At 39.1% G+C, this 22,900-nt stretch overlaps 1 protein-coding gene across 7 annotated transcripts in view; it reads right to left on the reverse strand.

Moving 5' to 3' along the window:
* Positions 1 to 10,890: 10,890 nt before the first annotated feature.
* The window catches only part of TLN2 (talin 2), a 133,664-nt gene continuing 121,654 nt past the window's right edge, over positions 10,891 to 22,900 (reverse strand). For all 7 annotated transcript variants that reach the window (XM_015872273.2, XM_032446827.1, XM_032446826.1 and 4 more), the window contains 5 exons: positions 19,586 to 19,711; positions 18,875 to 18,937; positions 18,577 to 18,759; positions 16,568 to 16,693; positions 10,891 to 15,693 (listed from right to left, as the gene is read on the reverse strand). In XM_015872273.2, coding sequence (XP_015727759.1) covers positions 15,565 to 15,693; positions 16,568 to 16,693; positions 18,577 to 18,759; positions 18,875 to 18,937; positions 19,586 to 19,711 — 627 coding nt within the window. In that variant the 3' untranslated portion in view covers positions 10,891 to 15,564. The remainder of the gene's footprint in view (positions 15,694 to 16,567; positions 16,694 to 18,576; positions 18,760 to 18,874; positions 18,938 to 19,585; positions 19,712 to 22,900) is intronic.

Raw genomic sequence — 22,900 nt, forward strand, 5'->3', positions numbered from 1 at the left:
TGACTCCCTCTTTTCCTTACAAACCATTTTTCTCTAGGAAGAAAGTCAAAATCAATTATGGAAGGAAATTATAACACTCAAATACAGTTAAGCTGCAAAGTCTCAGACTTGGATCATTCAGAGATTTCTGTGCACTACTATCATTTGGAGTAGCCCCTAAAATCTCACGTATGCAAGAAAATATGATACAAGTTCAAAACTGAAAACAGAGAGAAAATATTACATAAGTGAGGGAGAAATGCACGGGGACTGACTTAAGTTGTACTGAAAGTCATTTTTCTGTTTCGTTTTTAAATCAGTATCTCTTAAAAGTTGCTTGACAGCTTTGGAGATGGAAAGCAGATCTCTCTAATGCATGTTGAGCAGCAACCCAGGAATGCTAGCATGTTCATAAGCCCTCTCTACAGCTAGAGAAGGACTGTGAAGAGAAGTGGCCAAATATGGTATTGCTTCAACATCTCAAAATGCCTCAGGAGTTGCATGTGCCCGAGCAGTGGTATGTGCACCTCATCAGAAAAAAAAAGATTTTAACAGAGAACCTTTACAACCGCAGCTCTTCCCTCTGCATTTTTACCACACAAATCACCAATAGTTGTACCTAACACTGTCTCCTCCCTCCTTTAAAGAAAATAAAAGTGGTAGCTTGGATGGATGCAGCGTGATAGCTAGAAGTGTCTTCAGTACTGAAGCAGCTGAGCTCCTACCAGTGGGGCTGGCACATGCAAAGAAGCAAGTCTGCACAGCTCTGCCTTTGGGAGGCTTTCACAGCTTGTGTAGAGCTATCAGGTGCTGCAAGATAACAATTGCTGGTTTACAAGTTAGCAGCTGAATAGCATTTGTAATGGTCAGTCTTTCAATGTGGACATGGCAGACAATTTAGAATAGGGACAGAGATGTGTGAGACTGACATCCAGATTATTCTTATAATGGAGAAAAGGAATATCAACTTGTGCACAAAATGAATCTCTGCCTTTCTTATCATGGCAATGATTTGTACCTCAAATAAGAGTTGGCTGTGACATGAAGGATAGCATAGACCTAGTGTTAGCTTCCTCCATTTGCACAGCTGGATTTCTCATAGCAGCTGTCTGGAGAGACTCAAGTCCTAAATGGGAGACTGGACACCAGATGGAGTCATATGAAAAACAAAGTGCTTCTGGGGAAGGCCTTCTCATCTTTTTGCCACAGTTAATGCTGTAGGTTACAACAGCTGAGAAACTCCCCTTGTTTGGGTCCTCCTCATGACAAGTGCAGTTGATTCTGAGCTGAACAGCAGAAATAAGAAAAATGGTTTAATTCAAACTTGAGGGAGGGAAGAAGCAATCTGTTGCTTCATTTCCTGGGTTTCACAGGGAGGGAACAGGAGTGGAACACAGCTGTGATGCTGAGCAGCTTGAATAAGTGTTATACTGAACTACTCCAAGGTATGTTAAAATAATGCCATGTTCACTGGTTGGCCTACTTCACCCAAAGTATCTTAAGGGGATGTAAATGAGGAGGAAGCGACGTAAGTTAGAAAATAATCAAAGGAGAACAATAGCATTAATATTTATTCAACTTCTCAACTGATTACGTAGTCATTGTTAATTTTTTTTAAGAGCTGTTTAGATGTGAGGCCAAGTTCACTCTTTGCTCTAAGTGTATCATCAACCCTAAATGTCTCGCTCTACTAAGAAAAATGTGTGCCATTGTCTATACTCAGAAAACAGAAAATTGCCAAGAACCATTCAGCTCAGTGGTGAAAGAGATTCAGCTCTCAGGCTTGGGGGCTTCAAGTTATTAAGGGAAATTCTGCACAACGATGTAGTCATTTCTGCTTAGCACTAGTGATAACAAGTAGAGGGGCATGTTTGGCATATTAAGGCAGAGGCACAAATTCCACCCAGTTCTTTGTTCTTTTGTTCCCAGCATCAGCCGAATTCTTCCCACTTTCCATGATTTAAGAGCTCTTGCAGATGTTTTAGATTTCTTCTAATCACAGTTAAACACTACTTACATTCTTTTTTAAAAACATGCAATATATAATTTTGTGTTAAGTTCCAGTTTTCCAAGGCCTGTGCTACCCTGTGCTTTTTGTTCTCATGTTACCCATTATAAAAACGGTCTTCTTAGCCAAACATTATTCCACAAATATTTTCAGGCTTTATTAATTTTGCCTGTCTGTAGACATTTCAGCTGTCTACTGTACGCGGGCAGTATGCAGAACTGCGATCGCTATTATACTTGCAGTTTTACACTTTTCCTGAAGAAAAACTGTGACAGTTCAATATTGCTTGCTAAGAAGAGATGAACAGTAGTTGTGCTCATAGAATCAAGTGAAGTAGCACAAGAAGCTCTTTTAGCTGCTAGGACCAGCTTGCATTGCAAGTCATGAATGGGAAATGTCAGAATTGCTCCATGGAGAAAAGGAATACTCATGCTGTTAAGCACTGCATGCCCCTAGAAGCTGGACAGCACAGATAGCATCTGTGCAGTCTGCCAGCCACTGCTCTCCACACCCAAGATGAAGTTCCTAACTATGTGCTCTGCTGTTGTCCAAACCCTGCTTAGAAGACCATAGATTTCAGAGCACCTTGCTGCTCACAAAGCAGTGCTAACAAATAAAATCAGCTCTGAGAGGTAGCAGGGAACCCAGAGCAACACTAACAAATCTAACAAAGCTCATGAGGCTGAGTTGGACTGGGAGAAAAATCCTACAGGAATCTACCATACAATTATGAAGTTTTCCTACTTCTTCCTTCCATCCTCCCTCCCTTCAATCTCTTGCAGCTCCTTTCAAGCAATGCCAAGTTAAGTGGTTTCAAGCACCAGTATCCCAGAAACACTGCTTATGTCTGATAGACCTTACATTTGTTTTTCTCCTATGTTCAGTCCAAGGGCAAGCAACAAATAGGAAATGAAACAGGCAATCTTCACCCAAAATGACTTCCTGAAACAATGACTTCCTCAGTAGTTTATCTCCCTCCTGAGGGCAAAGAGAGTGTGAACAGATCAGCACGGACAGGAAACATGTTCAAGTAGAACACTCCCACAGTGAGTGAATGCAAAAGACAACAGAAGTGGGTCATTCACTCAGGCATACAAGAACTGTCAGCACTAGTAGGCATGGCTGAGAGGAGAGAGGCCCTGTTGAGCTCAGGGAGAGCCTCCAAGTTCACAGTCAAATCATCACCAGAGTTAAGTGGAGAGAGAGCCTTAGTAAAACAGGTTTGAGTTTCTACAGTAAGAGCACTTCTAATACCAGTTAGTTGAATCTTATCTGTTACTGCATTTGCCCAGCCGGTGGGATGTTGTCTGTAATCCCAGTCATCCACTCCATGGTAAAATGGTGCATTCACAATTTGGAGAACAAAGACATTGAATTATCCTTTAGGGCTGGGTAAACAATCCAGAGAACACAGATACTGCTCTTTCCTTGGAAGAAAGCAGCACATATAGAGAATATACAGCATTTTCAAGGTAAGAGACAGTTGTGTTTTCTGTGACAGTTCAGCCACACCTGCATGCCAGAGTACAGTTTGCATCTAGAGGTGTTGGCTGCATATGAAAATTTTGCCTGACATATTCTAGAAGCGAATAGGATCAGGAGAGCCTTGACTGGATTCTTCTTCATTTAGCACAGGCTCACATGGTATGGTAGGTTACTGAGCTACAAGCAACATCATCTAGGCTCTCCCTCAGCTATTTCTCTCCATGGATCTTAGATTTGCTAAAAGATTTTCTGTAGAGCTGTGTACTTCTGAAGACATTTGAGAGCTCTCTGCTTGTAGCAGTCATTTTTCAAACTTTGTTAAATGTTATTCTGGGCACTGTTCTATACCCTTGAGAAATTCCTTACTAAGCAGCCAGTGACCCCATAACCTTCATTTTCATGGGGTGAGGCAATGACCAGTTCATGTTCAGGAAATACAGTGGGCTGAGCAGAACATGAAATGAGCTGCAGAAATTCCCATGTCAGCATTTTATTTCCAATCTATTGAGGGTAAGATTTCAAAGCACAGAACAGTCCTTTAAGTTCTCTCTTTTATGAGGTCAGGCTAAACGCTTCCCTTTTATATAGGAAGGGAGGGTAATCTTTGCCAGAGTCCACACTCAGTTTGCTCTTGTTTTGATTTATGTTTTGGTTGAGAGCTCTGCGTAGCAGGAAATGCATCTATCAACAATAGTTCAGGCTTTGTTAGAAAGTGCCCCCTGTAAGAAAAACAGTGGACTTAGAAGCACTGAAGCAGAACAGCAGCAGCAGAGAAGCACCCAGTTGCAACCACACTGCCTACAGGCTCTCACTCAAGCAATCTTCCTTCCTGTCTAGTCCTCAGCTTCAAGACCCCATACCTGATTTTGGGAATAACGTAAGTGAAAGAATGAGATGGAAAAAAGTTCAGAAGAGCAGGCCAGGCTGTGATAAGAAGTGTAAAGATTTCAATGCCAGCCTAACTGAAGAAGTGAAGGGCAGCTTATAAAATCCAGGACTGCATGAGAGGAATCCTGTAAGATATTCTATACAGTAATTTGCATCTTCTTGGTTTAACCAACTAGACAAGAAAAATCAACTCCCAGCACAGTCTGCAGGGACCTCCAGGAAAGCATTGGAAAGTCCATTAAAACTGGTAGAAAGAATCTGAAACTGTTCAGTGATGGGCAGTACTTGCAGAGCTGAACCAGGTTGCACTAGTATAACTGTCTGTAGTTTGGCTTGACTGTAGGCACAAGCAGGGCCCCAAAGTCCACACTGCTTTTAAGATTACAGCAGTCAGCAGAAGTGGCTTTGAACACTAACTCCAGCCACGTAGAGCACAGTTGTATCTGATCTTACAGAACAGATTGTTTCACATAATATGTGAACCCTGTCACCATGAAATACAGTCCCACTTGGTGGAGAAACCACAGCATCGTGCTGGAACGCTATTCCCCAAGGGCACAGTTCAGTTTTCACAGCCCCCAGTAATGGGGAAATTGTTTAGTTTTCAGTCTGGTTAACCTATAAAACTAGCACTGGCTTACCATCACACATTTCAGTGTCAATTTGCGAGAGACAGAAGCAGAAGGGCCCTGTGACTGTCTAAACCTGTTTCTCAGCTGTGATGTCAAAAGAAGGTTGACTGCTACCCGCCTCTAGCCATACTTAAAGACAAGTCCGGTGTTTCCTTGCTCTGATGGCCATGAAAAACCATCTTTTGTAAACTCATTTATGACCAGTATACACTAATTCTTATGCTAACTGTTCTGAATGTAAATAACTCTGTTTCCCAACTCTACTTACCTTCTTGCTGATCGTATGCAACAGATTCATATCCGTTCTCAGACTCTTTAGCAAAAAATCTCCACCTTGCTGCCATGACACTTTCCTCTCCTTTCAATATCAGAATTTACACCCTTAGAAATGCTGTGATTTGCCAGCTCAACATTTCTGATCACACGGATTTCTGCAGGAAAAAATAAACATAAATAATCAGTTCTGGGGAATGAGTTCTGTTGCAGAGCTCACTGGGGCTCTGTGGAAGTGGTTGGGCTGAAGAGCTGCCAACAGAATTCTGAGGAAATAGATGTCTTTTTCTTTGAAAATCCAAATGAAACGACAGAAATTGCTGCTGATGGAAGAGGTCGCACTTGAAACTGGACAAGCACTGCTAAATCATTAGAATTTTCCAGGGGCCATCTAACACTTGTGGAAACAAACCTTCAGCAGGATGCAGGATTACTCCTCAAGAACAGATTATGTATGTTCTTAGTGTAGAAGGGAACAGAATCAGAGGAATTTGATGCCAAGTAGTGGGGGAAGAAAAAAAAAAAGAAAAGGAAAAAAAGCCAGACATTTTCTGGATGTCTGTGTTATGAGATGGACCAGCCAGGGATGAGTTATTTGTCTTTGAGCTGTACAGCTGTTAAAGTTCCAAGAAATGAAGTCACAGCTTTCAACATGCTCTGGTTATAGCATGTGTTTCTGTTTGAACTCTGAAGGTGGCCTTGCTTCTCAGAAATATACGGAAGTCTCAAAGGCTACCCTCTATGTATAATCTGCAGGATCAGAAGGGACCAAAGCAACAACTGAGCATACCTTATTTTAAATGTAATCCTGGAATTCAGTGAGTGAGTCCTACCCCCACTACCAACAGTGTCACTGCAGTCCGACTTATCCCTTCCAACACTTAGGGAAACTTGTTCCCAGAGCAAAGCCATCCCAGCATCACAGATCACCAGTATTCAGTAGGCAGTGGCTTTTGCTGTATGAATTTTCTAGTTAATTTTTACTAGCAGGGAATAACTACAGATAATATAGTCCTGGCTTGGAAACAAAAATCTGAAACAAACTTTGAATACTTCGAGATTGTTTCTTAATTTATGTTTTTCCAGAGTTTCTCTAGGAATGTGAAAGTAGCACAGCATTTCCTGACCCCGAGATTTGTGCCAGAATTTACCTTACAGGAAAATCTGAGCACATCTACCATAGCCTTTATTGTTTCCTTTTTGGACCAGTATCTTTCAGAGTCAATAAAAGAATCAGAAATTGTTATCTAACGCGTTGAACCTTGCTCTTGCTCAGTGAGGTTCTTTTCTCTACCACAGGAGTTAGACTTTTCTATCGAGCAATGTCTGGTGTCTTTCCAGCCACATTCCCAGTACACATTCACACTCATCCAAATCTTTGCTGGCACCTTGATAACACTGCAGTGTCTCACCAGACCTGCAGAGACCTCTCTGCAAAACCCAGTGCTCCCAGTATCCCTCCCTACACTCAAAAGGCAATTAATAAATTAAACCCCATCCAGCATGTTAAGCATGGAAAAAGGAGAGTGTGAAACAACAGAATACAAGTGAATATTTGTTGTCTTTTATCTACCAACATAACGAATTTACTCATTATAAATGTACCAGAGGACCAAAGAGTGAACTCAGCTGTTAGCAAATACTTTCAAAAAAGGACTATAGGTTGAAGATCCTCTTTTTAGTGGCTGCTACCCTTTGGAAAGGGAAGGAGATCTGAAAAGGCTCTGACCTCTTCTGGTACAAGTGCAGCCTATATTGTCTCACAAATCGTTTAGTCTAGAAGGTGCAGTTATTCTAGTGGAATAGGAAACACCTCAAGAGGAGGTTTTGCATTCAGGCTCTTTTTAGATAACAAGATCTTGGACAAACCAAAATATGACTGGAGTGGTCATGTAATAAGGAGCTACTCACATGACTTTGAAGAGGTCAGAGATGACTCCTGGATAGCCAGGCTTACCAGAAACTTCTCTCTGTGGCTTGAATTGGTGGGTCACAGGATCTGAATGTATCACAGACATGAAAGCAGTGGTTTGGCAAGATAATTACCCTAAGTACCCTTAATACCACCAAATGATAGAGAATGGCAGTGGGACTGTAAGCCAAACACAACAGAATGACTTTGAAGCTGTTCTTCTGTCTGAAATTGTCTACTTTCCTTCCCCAGAATTTTGGTATCTGAAATGATGACCTCAGTAACACACGGTTCTGGGTCAGAAGAGATCAGCAGCACATAAAAGAGATCAGCAACATGCTTATACCAAAGTTCTCATTCATTTTCATTTTCCTGAGGCAAAAAGAAACACGCTTAAAGTTATGCTGGCCCACAAACATTTAACTGAAATCACTACTGACCTCGTGAAGCAAAAGGCTTTTCTTGAAAAACATATTCAGTTTGTTTCCTGATATTTCTCTGTCTTAAGTCATAACAGATATTCCTACAATGTCTGCATTGCTTAAATTCACATAATTTAAATCTATTCATGTGAATACTCACTGACCATACATGGAGGCTCAAATTTTGTTCCTATAATGCAGTTCCATGAATTTAGGGACTGAGTGTCACATCAGTAACTGCAGTTGATAAATACCACTGGAGGTTTTGCTCTAAACTCAGAAGATGCACTGTTCCTCATTTAGTTAATATATCTCCAGGAGCTCCGGTTTCTCCCCAGATAGAAACAACTGTGACTAACATTCCATGCACTGAAACATGCTGACTTTCAAGGAACAGAAGCCAACCATGAGTAGATGAGAGCAGGCAGAACCAATTACAAAGGGAAACAAAACAAAACACAACAATATAAAAACGACAGAAAAAAAAAACCCAAAAAAAAAAAAACCAAACCCCAAACCAAACAAAACAATGAAACAAAAACCAAAAACACACAGAAGAGAAATAAACATTTATCTGAAATCTCCAATGATTTTACGGGACAAAAGTTCAGTTTAGGCTTGAAGAACACACTCATTGAGTTTCCTAATAAGCCTCTGTCTGAGGTCATAACACAAGTATTCCTGCAGTGACTGGATTACTTCAACTCCAAATTTCAAGTTCATTAATCATTCAATTGTTCGTAATGAGCTTCCCTCCCCCCCCCCCAGTAAAAGATACAGAAATATCACAAGTATAAGCATTTAACACGCACTTGAGCTACCAGATGTCTCATATCAACTTTACAATGCATGCCATGTTCTTTTTTTTAATATAGCCAATAATTTTCATAGAAAAAATAGACATAGACACAATCCACATATTGGATCTAGAAAAACTGCACTAGGCATGTTAGAAATACAGTTTAATCTTATTATTTACTGTTAAAAATGCAAACAAAGGATGGATATTTAGAAGAGACAAGATTCTCATATAGCCAAAGGCAAAAAGTAACTGCAGACAGAAGCCATTACTGTAGTGCTGTTAATGTCTAATTCTCACACTGATGACTAAAGTTATCAGTAAGTGAACTTAAACACTGGTTCTGTTGCTAAAAGTGTCACAGTAGAAGGTTTCAAGTGTCTCAAGATTTTCATCAAATTTTGAAGGCAGCAAAATAAAACAGAAGGCTGATTTAAATAACCTGCAAGAGCTTTGTCCAAATTATTACAGCTGCCACTTCTCTTGTAAAGAAGTTAAAGCATTAAGTAAAAACCGGAGAAGAACTGAGGCTGGTGTCCTAACAGGAGTAGTTGCGTGAGGCAAAGCCAAAGCACTGTGCACAGACTCCTGCAGATTAATTTCAGCTCTGGAAGACAGGATGTTTGTCTAAAGCATTGGCAGTGAAAGACAGAGTTGTTCTTGGCACCAATCACAATCACTGTTAAAGTCCCTCTGCTATATAGTTACAGGAAAAGAATGCCTCTGATTTCTGTGGAGCTAACATGGTACCAAAGCTTTAAGGCAAAAAATAATGTAGAGCAGTTAGCAACTAAAAGGTATATAAATATTAACCCTTTCCTTGACAAGGGCTCTGACCTTCTTGGCTCACAGTAAGAAACTTCTTTCATTCAGTGCAACCTGCTCAGTGGACCTGAACAAACCATATCTTCTCCTGCAACATAATTTCACTTTTATGCAAATACAGCAACATTTGCTGGTATAAAAATGAGAGCTGCTCATCTGTAGCACTTTTCAGTCCACAAATAAAAGAAAATATCTCCTCTAAGAGCAGAGCTTTCCTGCCAGTACTTGAAAACCACAATGGTAATATTGGGGTAGATATGACGGAGAAGCCTGTTCTGTCAAGCAGCAAACAGTAAAGCTTATGGGTCCTGAGTGTCTGAAACACCATAACTTGGGAAATCCCATGAAGATGGGCTTAAATCACATTTAAGTTAAAAATAACCATATAGGATATGAAGGAGTTTCTTCTTTTTAAACAATGTAAATATGTGCTATAACATTTCCTGAACTGGAACACAAATATATTTTCTGTTTCAGAAACAAAGCATATGAAACTATCATCTGACAGTACATTCGTAACAAACTGCAATTCATTTGCTGTCAAACTGGAAACGTTACAGCACGGTGCAAACATTTATAGTATATCCACAACCCCAGAATCTGACCAATCTTTCAAGACTTACACAAGTCACCAATAATCTTTCTTATGTTCAAGTGAACATTTCAATCTATAACTTTAAAATATGAAATATAGTTTCAATTGAAAGATTATCAACTATAATGCTGGAGCAAACAACTGCATTGATCTTTTTACACTACTTGTAATTACTTCAAAACAAAAGGATTATATGAACAGCTTAAACTGAAATACTGACATCATGCTGCACAGAAAATAAGGACAGCAAGTTCCCCAAATGATATTTTTAGTAATTTAAAATATATTTAGTGTTTAGGACTTTAAATAGGTATTTTTAAAGAATTTAGCCTAAAACATGCACTGTGCCTCTGTATCTGCCATTTCATTACTGAACTAACCAGCCATGAAATAAGGGCATCTTCAGTCTTGTTTCCATCGTGGAGGCCACAGGGAAGAAAGTCACTATATCATCAGCAAGAAGATACAGACATCTGATGGATCCAACTGAGGAGCACTCACAGTGCAAAAAAAGATCCCAATGAGTGCAGTAGTGTCAAAAACAGCCACAGCAGCTTCAGACTACCAGTAATGTAACTGTTAACAATTCTGGAATAGATTTCATGTAGCAGATGAAGTAACCTATGTGCACATACTCACAGAGATGCATGTGATGTGGAAAGATGTTGAACCAAACAGAAACAGTAACATGCATAAAAGCAACATCAACCTTCCCTCCACAATAACCAAGGAACATGGCAACAAAACCAAACATTAGGCACCTTCAAATAACTGGTGTTTGTCTTTATATATATATATGTGTGTGTGTGTGTGTGTGTGTGTGTGTGTGTGTGTGTAGTTAACATTAAGGATACTGTAGGATTACTGACGTATAAAGTAAGCATTCATATTTATGTCTGTGCAGAAGAGCTGTACACAGGACTTCTCTGATGGGAATTCTGCCTTTTCCCCACACTGCAGATAGATAATTCTGCCTTAGTTCAATTAAGTAGTAAAACAATCCTTTGCAGGACAAGTGCAACATAAGTCACAAGTATTTTCATACAAAACCAAAACAACAACAGAAGAGGAATTCCTTCAAGGGCTTATTGTTGGCATAGACAAAAATGCAATATATTATTTATACACTTTTGTTGGTGTAGACAAAATACAGTGTATTATTTATACATTTTTCTCGGTGTAGACAAAAACACAATGTATTATTTCATTTTGTGTCCAGATAAGAACTATACATAGCGGTGTGATGACGTGACTGTAAACTGCTCCAAACCTTTCTTGGGTGTAAAACTTTAATGGAAAAAGATGTAAAAGTGAGACATCACTACTCCTAACCATTCTGGTATATACTTACAAAGACGCCTTGAGCAGGAGGTTCTTCCACTGCAATAAAGGGTACCAATTTGAGATAAAACAGAAGCCTCTGCTGCTTTATTATTTTTAAAAAAGTGTGACAAAACATCAAGTACTTGTAGCTCAATAAATGAAATAATAATCTTCAGGTAAAATGACCTATGCTGTCAGATATGAACTGTTATGTGTTTATCATTCCCACTGTTCAAGACATGGCTGCTTCTGTCTGCTCCTGGAGCTTGGCCACATCTGATCAATCCTGTTATTAAGTTTCTCTGGTGCAGAAACATTGTGGCCCAGAACTCCTCTGCAGTATCTACTTTATGCAGAGGCTCCTCAATAGCGACAGCTTAGTACCACCTTTGTCATGCCTCCTGGAGACCTCTCTATAGCTCACATAATGCTGAAAATGGCTATTACACAAATTCCAACTGTTTGTTGGCTATGACAGACTGGTAAGGGCCCTGATTTGACACCCATCAGCTGAATTAGGCCATACTCTGCCAATACTGGAACTACCAGCTACTAAAGAGATGAATGCTGTTATGCCTCAGTACCAGGTCTTCCTGCACAGTACAGAACACAATGGCATGAGTTTGGAAGTCCCCAACATGATGACAGTAGGGATGTTGTCTCTTGGTCTGAAATATCCCTGTGTGGCTCTTCCCTGTGCTGCAGGCATTTTGTGACGCTTGCTCAAGGATCTCTGTATTGTTCTTCACTCAGTGATGCTCTCTGCCCAAGGACAGAATTTGCACGTTAAATGAAATGTAGCTCATGAGCCAGAAGCAGCCTGGCACACCTGTCACTTCTAAGGCAATTCAGACTTCACTGTGGATACTAAGGTCAGTCAAAACAGCCATCTGCAACACACCAGCATCTCAAGTGACCGAATGCTTCTGCACCGAACATCAACCTTTGTGCCACAGAAATGTGTTGTTCCATAAGCAGGAACAACAATCCTTGTGAGTACTAAAAAGTAGGTTACAGGAATAGTATCAAGTACAGGCAAATAACTTGGTAATCATTATGCAGTTACAGAAGGACAGAACATTTACAGTATAAATCATAACAATATTTAAAGCTGTAGGTTTAGAAAAAATTAGGGGATGTAAGTTTAGTGATGGTGTGTGCCATATTTCTGGCATAAACATTTTATCAGTTTGGTCCAATTAAAAGTGAAAACGTGCTCACAAGCTAAATATATTTTGAGTGAGGAGGTTTCTAGGACATTTATCCATTCCCTGATTAGGAATTAAATAACGAAGATGCAGAAGGTCAGAGGGGAAGGAACAGATGAAACACGAGTCCAGCCATCAATTTTTGTTTTAAATCTTCTCTTACTTTGAAACTTGTGACGTAGAAAAGGTGAAGCTTAGACATGAAAAAATGTTCCATTCGAATCATTTCCTAGACACGAGGGGAAAACAACACTAGACTGTTTGTACACAAACAACTTTGAGGCATTTTGCTTTTAATTTGCATACAATTTCTTAAAGTGAAATCCACATGAAGAAGGGTGAGATACAACAGAACCCATTTATCGTTTCACAAGTTAACAGCACAAAGTAAACATCTGCCTTCCTTATTAACTAACCTTCATCCCCTACCCCAACTTGTCGCTTCCTGCTGCAAATTTCCATGCCAAACAAGCGCACGGACTAGTTCCAAACTCCACAGATGTGCACATCTGGACTTCAGTGGTACTGCAAATTATAACAGCAAAAATTAATTGAAATAGAAAGCTTTCAGATAAGCTTATGTTCTCTGAATGTTTCCCAGATCAAGACCCAAAGTTCAGAATAAAAAAACACTCACTGAGCTGTTCAAGTTCAGCTGCTTAGCTGACTGTGTTTCCTCTGTGGAGCACATAGCTAAGGAGAAAAAAGAATAATACTTCCTTGTCAGATAAGAGGGAGTATTAAATCTGAAACAGATAGGCCTCCAAACAACTGTGCTGAAATGGACTTTCCAAACACCTTTACCTGGTACACGATTAGAACACGCTCTTCCCATCCACGTTATGATAAAATATCCGAGCTATGCAATTTCCGCACATAGTTGCATTTGACCAGGATTTTGGCTTCTTTCAAACTGGCAAATACCATTTTGACCAAAATATATTACAACATTATTATATATACCTACAGTGAAATACTGTCATGGTACTAAGAACAGCATCATCTTTCTTCTTGCTTTGATGAGACTAAATAGGTCAAACACAGCTTGAAAGAGGAGCGGTAACAAATCTGCCTGGAAGATCTATCCAAAAATAGAGATGGGAATGTGAGGCTACCTGAATTTTAAAAAAAGAAAGAGCCATAAACTGCAAAGAAGCTCGTCCTACCAGCAGCAGCAGAAAAATCCCTGTCACTTTGAGCTGTCTTTATTCAGGCCTTCGAAAAATAAAACTGATTTACCTTTCTGCCTAAGATTGTGACATTACTCACTGAATTCACTGCCTAACAGTAAAAAGAAAATGAATTGGAAATGGCAGAACTCAGAACTGCCTGCATCTGATAGTGAGGGTTTGCGTATAGACACAAGCCTACACTTCACAGCACATCTGTCAATGCCAGCAGTTCTATCTGGGATCTAGCTTTTTTTTCCCCCTCTCAGTGTAGATACTCAAACAACTCAACTGAATCTGAAATATTTCAGTACCAGAGAAGAGACTCTGACAAAAAAGAAAATCTTTGTACACACTAATACTTATTAATTCTGTAATCATGTTTCCTATATATTTAACACTAGCGTGACAAAATTCTTGGTAATTATATGTCATGCAAGTAACTTAAATGAAGAGTTAGCGCTATCTAAACCCATAAACATATCACTAGGAGTTACTTCTGAGTCTACAAGACAAGTATTTCTGCAATATTGACTAGGTGGTTATGCTCATAACATAATAGGCTCAGTTGGAGGTATGTAACAGGTATCTAAAGACAGCACAGCCTTCAGAAGCACTGTAGCAGCAAGACCTTTGACCTAAATAGACTTGACTTCCTTTTCTTTTTTAAAGAGGGTCTGAACAGAGGTACATTGGAAATTGTTGTTAGGAAAAATGGTGGTTCTGAAGTTACTCAAATAGTTCAGCTCTTGTTACTTAAAGTCGCTGTAGTTTGTGTTCTTTCTCTGACAGGATAAAATGTTTTTACTCACTCTAGCCATGTTGCTATTGTTTAGGTCACAACAGAGATATTGAGAACATACAGTACCTTTCTGCAGCTGCTTAGACTGCTGCCATTCCTTCTCTGCAATTCTTTGGTGAGTACATTTTCATCAATTCCAAGTATGAAAATAAACTCCCTAGAGTCCAAACATTTATTTCTATATTACAAGAAAGGTCTACTTGTAAATCACTTATTCTTTTCTCCTATAATTCCCACAGGTTTCAAAACAAAATAATTACAAATGAAATTACTAAAAGAATACCAAGAGTTGTGATAGTCTTCTGTTGTACTGCGTACTTCCCTTTTTTAACTAGCATACATTCTAACAGAAATCCCACAGTACAACCCAGATCATTTAAACTACAGAACAAAACACAAACTACTCATTCCAATGTGAGAGCATGTGTATGTGTGTATAATACTGTAAAAGTAGTCACACATTAGAGGTATATAACTGGAACAGCATTTTCCTTCATGAACCTGCTATTACTGAGGCAGTGACAAGGTTTCCATTTCTTTGTTTTCTGCGCTCTTTAAAGAATGGCCATTGCCACGTTTTGTGAACCATAATACTGTACAAGCAGGAGCTTGTTGTTACCAGGTAAGGAGCAATAATACTAGTGCAAACAGGTGCAGAGAATTCCTCCAGTTTTGGGATGAGCTAGTTACATAACAGACAGGCCAGGCATGTTCTTCAAAACCACACTTGTGCATCTTTCCCACTCAGACATACGTCCATTTCTGTCTTGGTCTTCTTAGTACAAGGGTGGGTGCGGGAGAGCCACCAGCTCATGTGGGTATTTACCACAGACATGATTTCTTGACTGTTTTCCTACTAATATTATGAACATTTTATATCAAGTCAAGGAACACTAAATGTGTCAGGCTTCAAGAATGTGACAATAATACTGATTTAAAATATTCAGTAAAAAGAGAAAGATTCTCTTCTGAGATGTAAGTCCAGGAAGGAACAGGAATGAACTTAATACTGTACCATTATTTGATCATCACAGAATGCACTTCCAGATGACAAAGAACAAGTGGTTATTGCTCTCTGTTCATCCAAAGCTGTGATAGGCAGTTTATTTAGGTAAGTGCTTGACAGACCAGAATGTTGTCAGACCAGTTCTCACTATACTGTCCCCCCTTAGCTTATTTCTTTAAAAGGAAATATTTTTTAAAAAGGAATAAGGGAAAAAAGGCAAGAAGAAAAGCTCAGCAGGCTAACCCTCGTCTTCTCTCAGCTCTGTGGGGAGAAATTTGTATTGCTGTTGGCGGATCTGAGCAAGCTTTTTCCTTGCCTCTTCCAGCTCTCTTTCCTTCTTCAGCATTTCTTCTTGGGCAGCAATGATCTAGAAAAATTACGACAGAAATGAATGCAGTCTGTAAACCATCTTTTCTATGACACTAATTTCACAATGGCTGTAAGCATTTTCCAGGGGTGTTTCAATGATTTCAGTAGGAATTTCTCAAACGTTTTCCAGGTTCCAACAAGAACAGTGCTTTATTCCCACTTGTTTCTTATTGAGAACTTAAAAAGAAGAATTTTCCAGCACAGTTTTACCATACACCCATGTTGGATTTTACAGTGCTATTCTCTATCCAGCATTGAGTGAGGGGTTAGCAAAAATTGGATGCTTGTTTTTCCAGGTATTCATAGTATTTTTCTGCATCTTAAAATATAAGAAAAGACAGTACCATGGGCGCAAAGAAACAAGTTTCAGTGCATTTCAAATGGTAACCACAGTACACGCTGTTCCAAATTCACAGCATCAAATCCAGAAGCCAATATAACCACGGACCCTTGGAATCCATTATTTTCTCATATTTATTAAGGTTAGGGTAATGAAATTTAATCAGATCTTATCTCTTACTATCTTTGTCTTTGATGATAACACACATGCAAAACTAGTGTTCCACTAAGATTATGGGATATTTCAAGTGCCTTACAGAGGTTAAAAAAGAACCATTAATTTAATTAGGAAAAAGAAAGATATTACTATTGCAGCTACTATTATGGTAAAAGCTCAATGAAGAGACGCAGTCACACTATATTATTCACTTTGCTGTTGTGTCAGTGGTTACCTAACAGTGAGGCAACAAGCACCTCACACATTTCTAGGTAGCTTTGTCTAGTCTGCAATACAGCATACGGGCACTGTAACACTACATTGCTTCTCTGTTAGACAGTTTTTCTCTGCTATAGTTTTTAGTGATTGTACCAACCTGAGCAATGCCACCCACAAACTTTGTTTTGACTACAACGTCATCATCTTCTGCCTTTCCAAATGCTGCTTTTTGGGCTGCCCTGACAAGATTGTCTGATGCCCGCTTGACAGCATTCCCTGCAGCCTTGGGAAAAGACAAAAGAAATTTAGTATTAACAAAAATGTGTAACTGTAACATCAGTTCTTCTAAGCACCAAAACTAAAACATCTTCGCTTGACAATGCAAGAAACTGGTTGTTTTTTTTTGTTTCTTTCCATGAAAAGCAAATTAATCTTCAAAAATCAGTGCTCTGGTCAAAATCAGTCTTCCTTAATAGAGCTAAAAGATGGAGCTGCACATGGAAGCATAAATGAGACCTTCCACATAGCCCCGGTAGTTCTTTATACTTGTCCCCATAAGACACATTTTATATTTCAAAATTTCATATTTCAAAGATTTGAGCTATTCTACCTCCTTGGTTCTTACTGACATCCTTCCCACCTTCCTGTCATCAGTAATTGAACAGAGGCAAGAAATCATTGGGCTGATGAGGATTTAGAGCTGAAAGATATCATGGATTACTTGTTCTGATAGACTGAGTGTCCTACTCAGTTGTACATAGAAATACTAAAAGGTGGATCCCTAAATGTATTTCAAGTGCTTTAGCAAAGAAACTTCACAGAACAGGATAGGCCACCATTCAAAGACAACTCCACCTTCTGATCAAAAGAAATACCTGCAAAGGATTTAGCTGAGATACCAGAAGGAACATGTTACCTAGGCTCCTGTAGTAACAGGCCAAATCAGCATTCACAGGAAATGCAGTTCAAATGTCTGCTCACAAACCTTGCTGTTGTTTGTAGGGGAAGGAAAGGGAAATGTAATAGACTCAAATCTAACCTATTGACTAGACTATATGAAAACATTTGTGTTGAGGGCAAAGCCAGCTGAAAAATCAAAGTAGATCTGGCAAATCCACCAGTAAAAAATACCTGATAGATATCAACTAAATGGTTTAGCTATGATAAAGGACCCTGTTTCCAAGCACAAGCTGCTTTTCCTTCATTATTCATTTTGGGACAAACACAACTCTCGGTAAAGTAGTGAAGTTCAATTTCAGTCAGTGCTTAAAGTTCTTTCCACATTCCCTCCCAACTTTCCACATTCCACGTCTATATAATAATATTTGCCTACAGCAACTGATTACCCCGAATTTCCAGGCAGAGCTGAGAAAACATGGTCTCTAGTACATGATTTCGTCCCTCTTTGTATTCTTCATTCTGCACTTAAAATCCATTCAGATTTATCTCAAAGTTTGGATACTAAAATGCAGATTGAATTGCAGTCAGAACCATCTACCAGCTCCTGATACCTCCACCACAGACCCATGACAAAGTCAATCCACATGAATTTGCATTTCAGCACAAAAATCATCTCATCTCCAAGGTTAACATTAACATGCCACCACTTCCTCTGTAAACAAACAGATTTCATATACTTCTATGCTTTTTTTTTCCACAACTTAGTGCTGATTAAGTAGAAGTTCATACAAACTCAACATGAAATGGATTTGTGCAACCAACTTAAGCATGCTTAACAGTTTTCAGGCTGTCAGCAAGGAATCCAACTGAATACAGAAAAACTCACTATATTCAGTTGCCATAAAAATACATGCAGTAAACATTCTCAGTTGGTGTATTCCTGACATTGACCGTGAGGATGGACCTATTGATCTAAACCAAGGCAAGGCACAGACTAGTAACTACTTGCAATTCTCAGCATCATTCAAAAATGAAGTATAAAACAAGCAGTGAAGTGAGCTTTAGCTACTGCCGAATAATGACAGATGCACAAACGCCTGATCTTTGACGAACAGTAGCCTCCCCTAGAATCCTACAAAGAAGAAAAATAGGATTGAAATCTGAAAATACAGGACACTTCCTAACATTTTGGATTTGCTCATACAGTATTAAAACAGTGTTTACATTGCGCTACTATGGGATCTTGGTATTAAAGAACACAGGTACCTGTAGCCTCCTCATGGCTTCAGAGTCATGATCAGCCTTCACTTTACAAGCCACAAGCAATTGTGCTGTAGAAGCTGCAACTTGTTTTGCAGATGAGATGAGCTTTTCCTCACTAGCGTGGCCTTGTACTGAAGCATTAGCTGCTTCACAAAGATTGCTGGTTGCAGCTGCCACCATTCGAGCCTAGGAGTCAGTAAAGAAAGTCACTAAGTGTTGTCACAGGATAAAGATCCATCAGATGAGGTGCTAGTTTCACTGACATTTTCAAGTCCAACACAAAAGAGAAGTAGTTACTCACAGCGGAAATAAGTCCCTGAGACCACTGTCCATCATCAGCTGCATTTGCAGGGATTGCTCCAACCTGGAAAAACAGTTCAGAGATGACTTGCAGCAAAACAGAAAACATAACGGTTGTGTCTTAGATTTCAGCATGCAAAAAATAGTGGAAAAAGGAGAACACCTGCAGCTGTGACTGTGCACAGTACACAAAGTCCACCTGAAAGTTACTAGTCAGCAAGCATGCTTTCAGCTTGAATGGTCCCACCCTTGAATCGCATTTAGATATCCCAGAGTAGTATCTGTTGCAGTGGAAACTTTGGCATCTCTACCACACATTTACACTATTTCTGGATCTGTTCTGATTCTGGCATTAAGAAAGGTACAAAACAGAAAGCTTCACACGGATCCTCTGTAGCTGCCTTCATGCTTAATAAGGATATTTGAGGAAAGGATCCTATTTTTCTTAGTATATCCATGGCATCAGCAATACCAGTAACAGTTTTCTTTCCACTTCAGGTGAAACAAAAAATTTTCTACCACCAAGTAACGTGACTATTAGAATAGGAAATGACACCTTTCCTCTAACAGATAAAGTGATGTTTGTTTCTGTTTTTAAGCAGTTTCCATTAATCACTCCCAAGCTCCTTTCCTTCTGTATTAACATGGAACAGTTAAGAGACCAAATTCCATTCCGATGCTTTCCCTGTTGCAACTTGACCTTTTTACCCACCTTTCCCTGTGCCACCAGTTCTCTCTGTGCTGCTGAAGCTGACTTCACAAGGGCGCTGGTAGCAGCTGCAATGGATTTAGCTGCTTCCAAGATCTGTTCTTCAAAATCCAGAGTCTCATCTGCTTGCTATAACCAAGAAAAAAAGCTCACATTATCCACAAGACAAAAGTTGCATTTTCAAGATCAAGGACATACGCAAGCGATGACAAACCTTTGAAACACGGGAATAGATTCAAAAAGAGATACATCATTTACTGCAAAGGAATTTCACATGGTCTACAGCTAAGATTTAACATGAGTGAACTTAAATACTAAGTTGCAGCCGTGGCTGATCCACGTGAAGCTGAATATCACAGAAGATAAATCAAGAATTGTCTTCTTTCTAATCTTTTCTTCTAACTTTCTAATAAATGACACTCCACTGGGCATCCTCAAAACTACATTCAGAAAAGTCTGAAAAGAAATTGTTTCCTTTACATATCAAAGTTATCTTTGTAGTGCTACAGAACTGGCTTCCAGAATCACTAAATTAGATAGAATGTTTTCTAAATACCTAAAGACATAAGGTGTTAAAGAACAGCAGTAGGCATATGTTGTCTTGTACATCTGAACTAAGAAATATAACAGACAACAAGCATGGGTTCAGCAGCTTTTGGTAAGAGCTGTTATTACACAGAGAGCAGCGCTGTGCAACAGTCTGGTTCAGTCCTCTTGAAGATACAGAGTTCCAAAGGTCTGTTTGGAATGCTTAAATCATCCAAACATTTCTTTCCACAAGCAAGTGTAAATGCACTAAATCTTCCTAATGAGGTTTCTAACTTGCTAAAGGCGAATCTGATGCCTCATAAAACAACTCACTTGACTTTCTAGCCTTTTAGGCAAATATGAAAATCGTTGATCCATTTAAGCATGCAGACTAGTTTCTCTGTTTGCTACTGTCTGATTAGTATATCAGATAGTCATTTATTAAAATAATATAATTATAATTAATTACAAAATAGCATAAAGCAGTGCTCAATCTCACAGCATTTCACATTACTACTACCATACAAACTAAAACAAATACAGGACATGAAACTGCAGCAGCCATGGACAGCACAAATCTTAACCATCTGAAAATTAGAAACTGACACACAGATGAAATTGCCTGGCACTTCTAATTATTTCTTATAAGGAAGAGCCACCTAGTGCAAAGACAAAGATCCGTCTCGCTGCTGGGCTCATCGCATCAACTGAAATGCACGTCTTTGTAAAATGAACAACCCACATTCCATTGACATTTTTAGCTCTGATTGCAAATGTAACATCACAACCACTACCATATCTAAACAGTAATCACATTGAGCTTCTCAAACCTCCAATTCCTACATTTCCTGCCATTGCACAACTCCTTTTGCTTACGGAAAAAAGGGAAAAATCTATTCACATTTGATCCACCACGTAAAGAATTTATTTTTGAACTGTCTTTAACTGTATTCAAACTGTAGCACTTCTGATGAGTTGTCATTTTCTCTAAGAACGCTTTATTTTCTAGCCTTTCCCTCTGGCTATTCCTTCAGCATTTTCAGGTATGACAGCTTTCAAGTATGACATCTAAGGGCTGGACATGCATGTCTGAGATGGAGTAGAGAGAATGCTTAGTCAGCACCATGGGTATGTTCACCTTCCTGTACCTACTACCTAATAACATTCCTCAGCTACAGGGACATGTAAGAAGCGCAAAACTGAGCACACAGTGAAGTGGCCTACAAGAAATGTCATTTTTCTGCTTATTCTGATTAATAAAGACTGTGTCATAGCAGGTTCATGCTCATCAGTAGTGCTGTCACAGCTTGTGTCACTTCACAGCCTTCATGAACATAATCACAAACGATGCAATAGCAGAAAAATTCACACTAAGATTTAGAGTTACTTTAGAAAGCTATTTCAAAATCAGATGTGTGAGACCAGTTGTTAACATTTCCTTCTTCAGTTAGCCACCAAAAGACAGCACTACTTCTTCCCATAACCTTAAACTAACAAGCTATTACTGATGATGTATGGGTCTAAGTGGATTGGAAGATGAGGTCACCAGAACAAACAAGCCAAAACTGCTAGGCTAGATACGAAGTCTGCAGTATAAAAATGTTGATTATGTCATTTAAAAGGATTTAATTTGTTTCTGTACTTTCTTTTGACCAGACTTCTACTGAATCTCCTTTATTAGGGGTGGCATAAATAAAGTCAGGGTTAATGGGAGAACAAATAAACCCCAATGTCACTGCTAAACATTAGAAAAAAATTACAGAAGAGAAACCATTTTCTTTTGAAGTAGCTCTCACCTTCTATTCCATAAAGAGGAAATCTATATGGATAAGTTAGTGCACTGAGCCATGAAAACCAGAATAACCATTTCAGAGAAGGTCAGCTCTTGGCATAGCTGCTGCTTGCTACCATAAAAGGCCCTGCACAACTTATAAGCCTCTCAAAGAACAGATCTACTGATTGAGGAGCGCTTTGTGGATGTATTTAAAATCAGATTTGATTATGAGTCTGCAAGAAGTCTTCTAAACCTGCTTGAGAGTGAAGGTACTCCTTCATATTGCCTTCTACTACGTTAAAACCCCCGGAGACAGGGCAGAACACTGTAGGAATATGTTTGATATTTAGTTGGTTTCAATAACAACCTAATATATCAAACATATCAGACAGAGTCCTGCAGAAAAAATCCAGATTTGATTCATCTTGGGGAAAAAAAGGACAAACTGCTGAAAGCGAGCAGCAGGGAACTCTTATTGACTACTAAAGACTCTTGTGTTTGAAGGTATATGCCTACACGGAAGCATGAAGAGCATACCAACAGAACAGTGTACGTACTGCAATGCTCTCTGCTGTTGTATCTCGACTACAGCACCGCTTTCCTCAAAGTGTTCTTTTTTCAGTATTAACAAAGCATGCTGCTTTAGTTACATAAAATTATTTTGTTTTTCTGCAAAACATTAGAAATTTTGGAAGGCTGTTGTTTTACAGCTAGGGTCACATTTACAGAATGAGGGACGATTGGTGGAAAAATACTAGGAGGGAACAAGGAAAAAAAATAATGAAAAAATATAAAAGTACCAAAAAATTTAAGGCAGTGGAACAAATTAGAAATAAAAGCCCTACCTTCAACCACTGAAGTTCTCTTTAGAGATAACAGACAAACTGGAAAAAACAAAGATGAAAATTTCAAGTCTAAAAGAAGCTCACCCAAAAAATAGAGAATCAGCCACCAATTAACAATGAAGAAGATGGCAGGTTTCCTGCAGGCAGGTTATTCTACAATAATCAACAAAG

The sequence above is a fragment of the Coturnix japonica genome, chromosome 10, assembly GCF_001577835.2.
Source record: "Coturnix japonica isolate 7356 chromosome 10, Coturnix japonica 2.1, whole genome shotgun sequence".
Classification (NCBI taxonomy): Eukaryota; Metazoa; Chordata; class Aves; order Galliformes; family Phasianidae; genus Coturnix; species Coturnix japonica.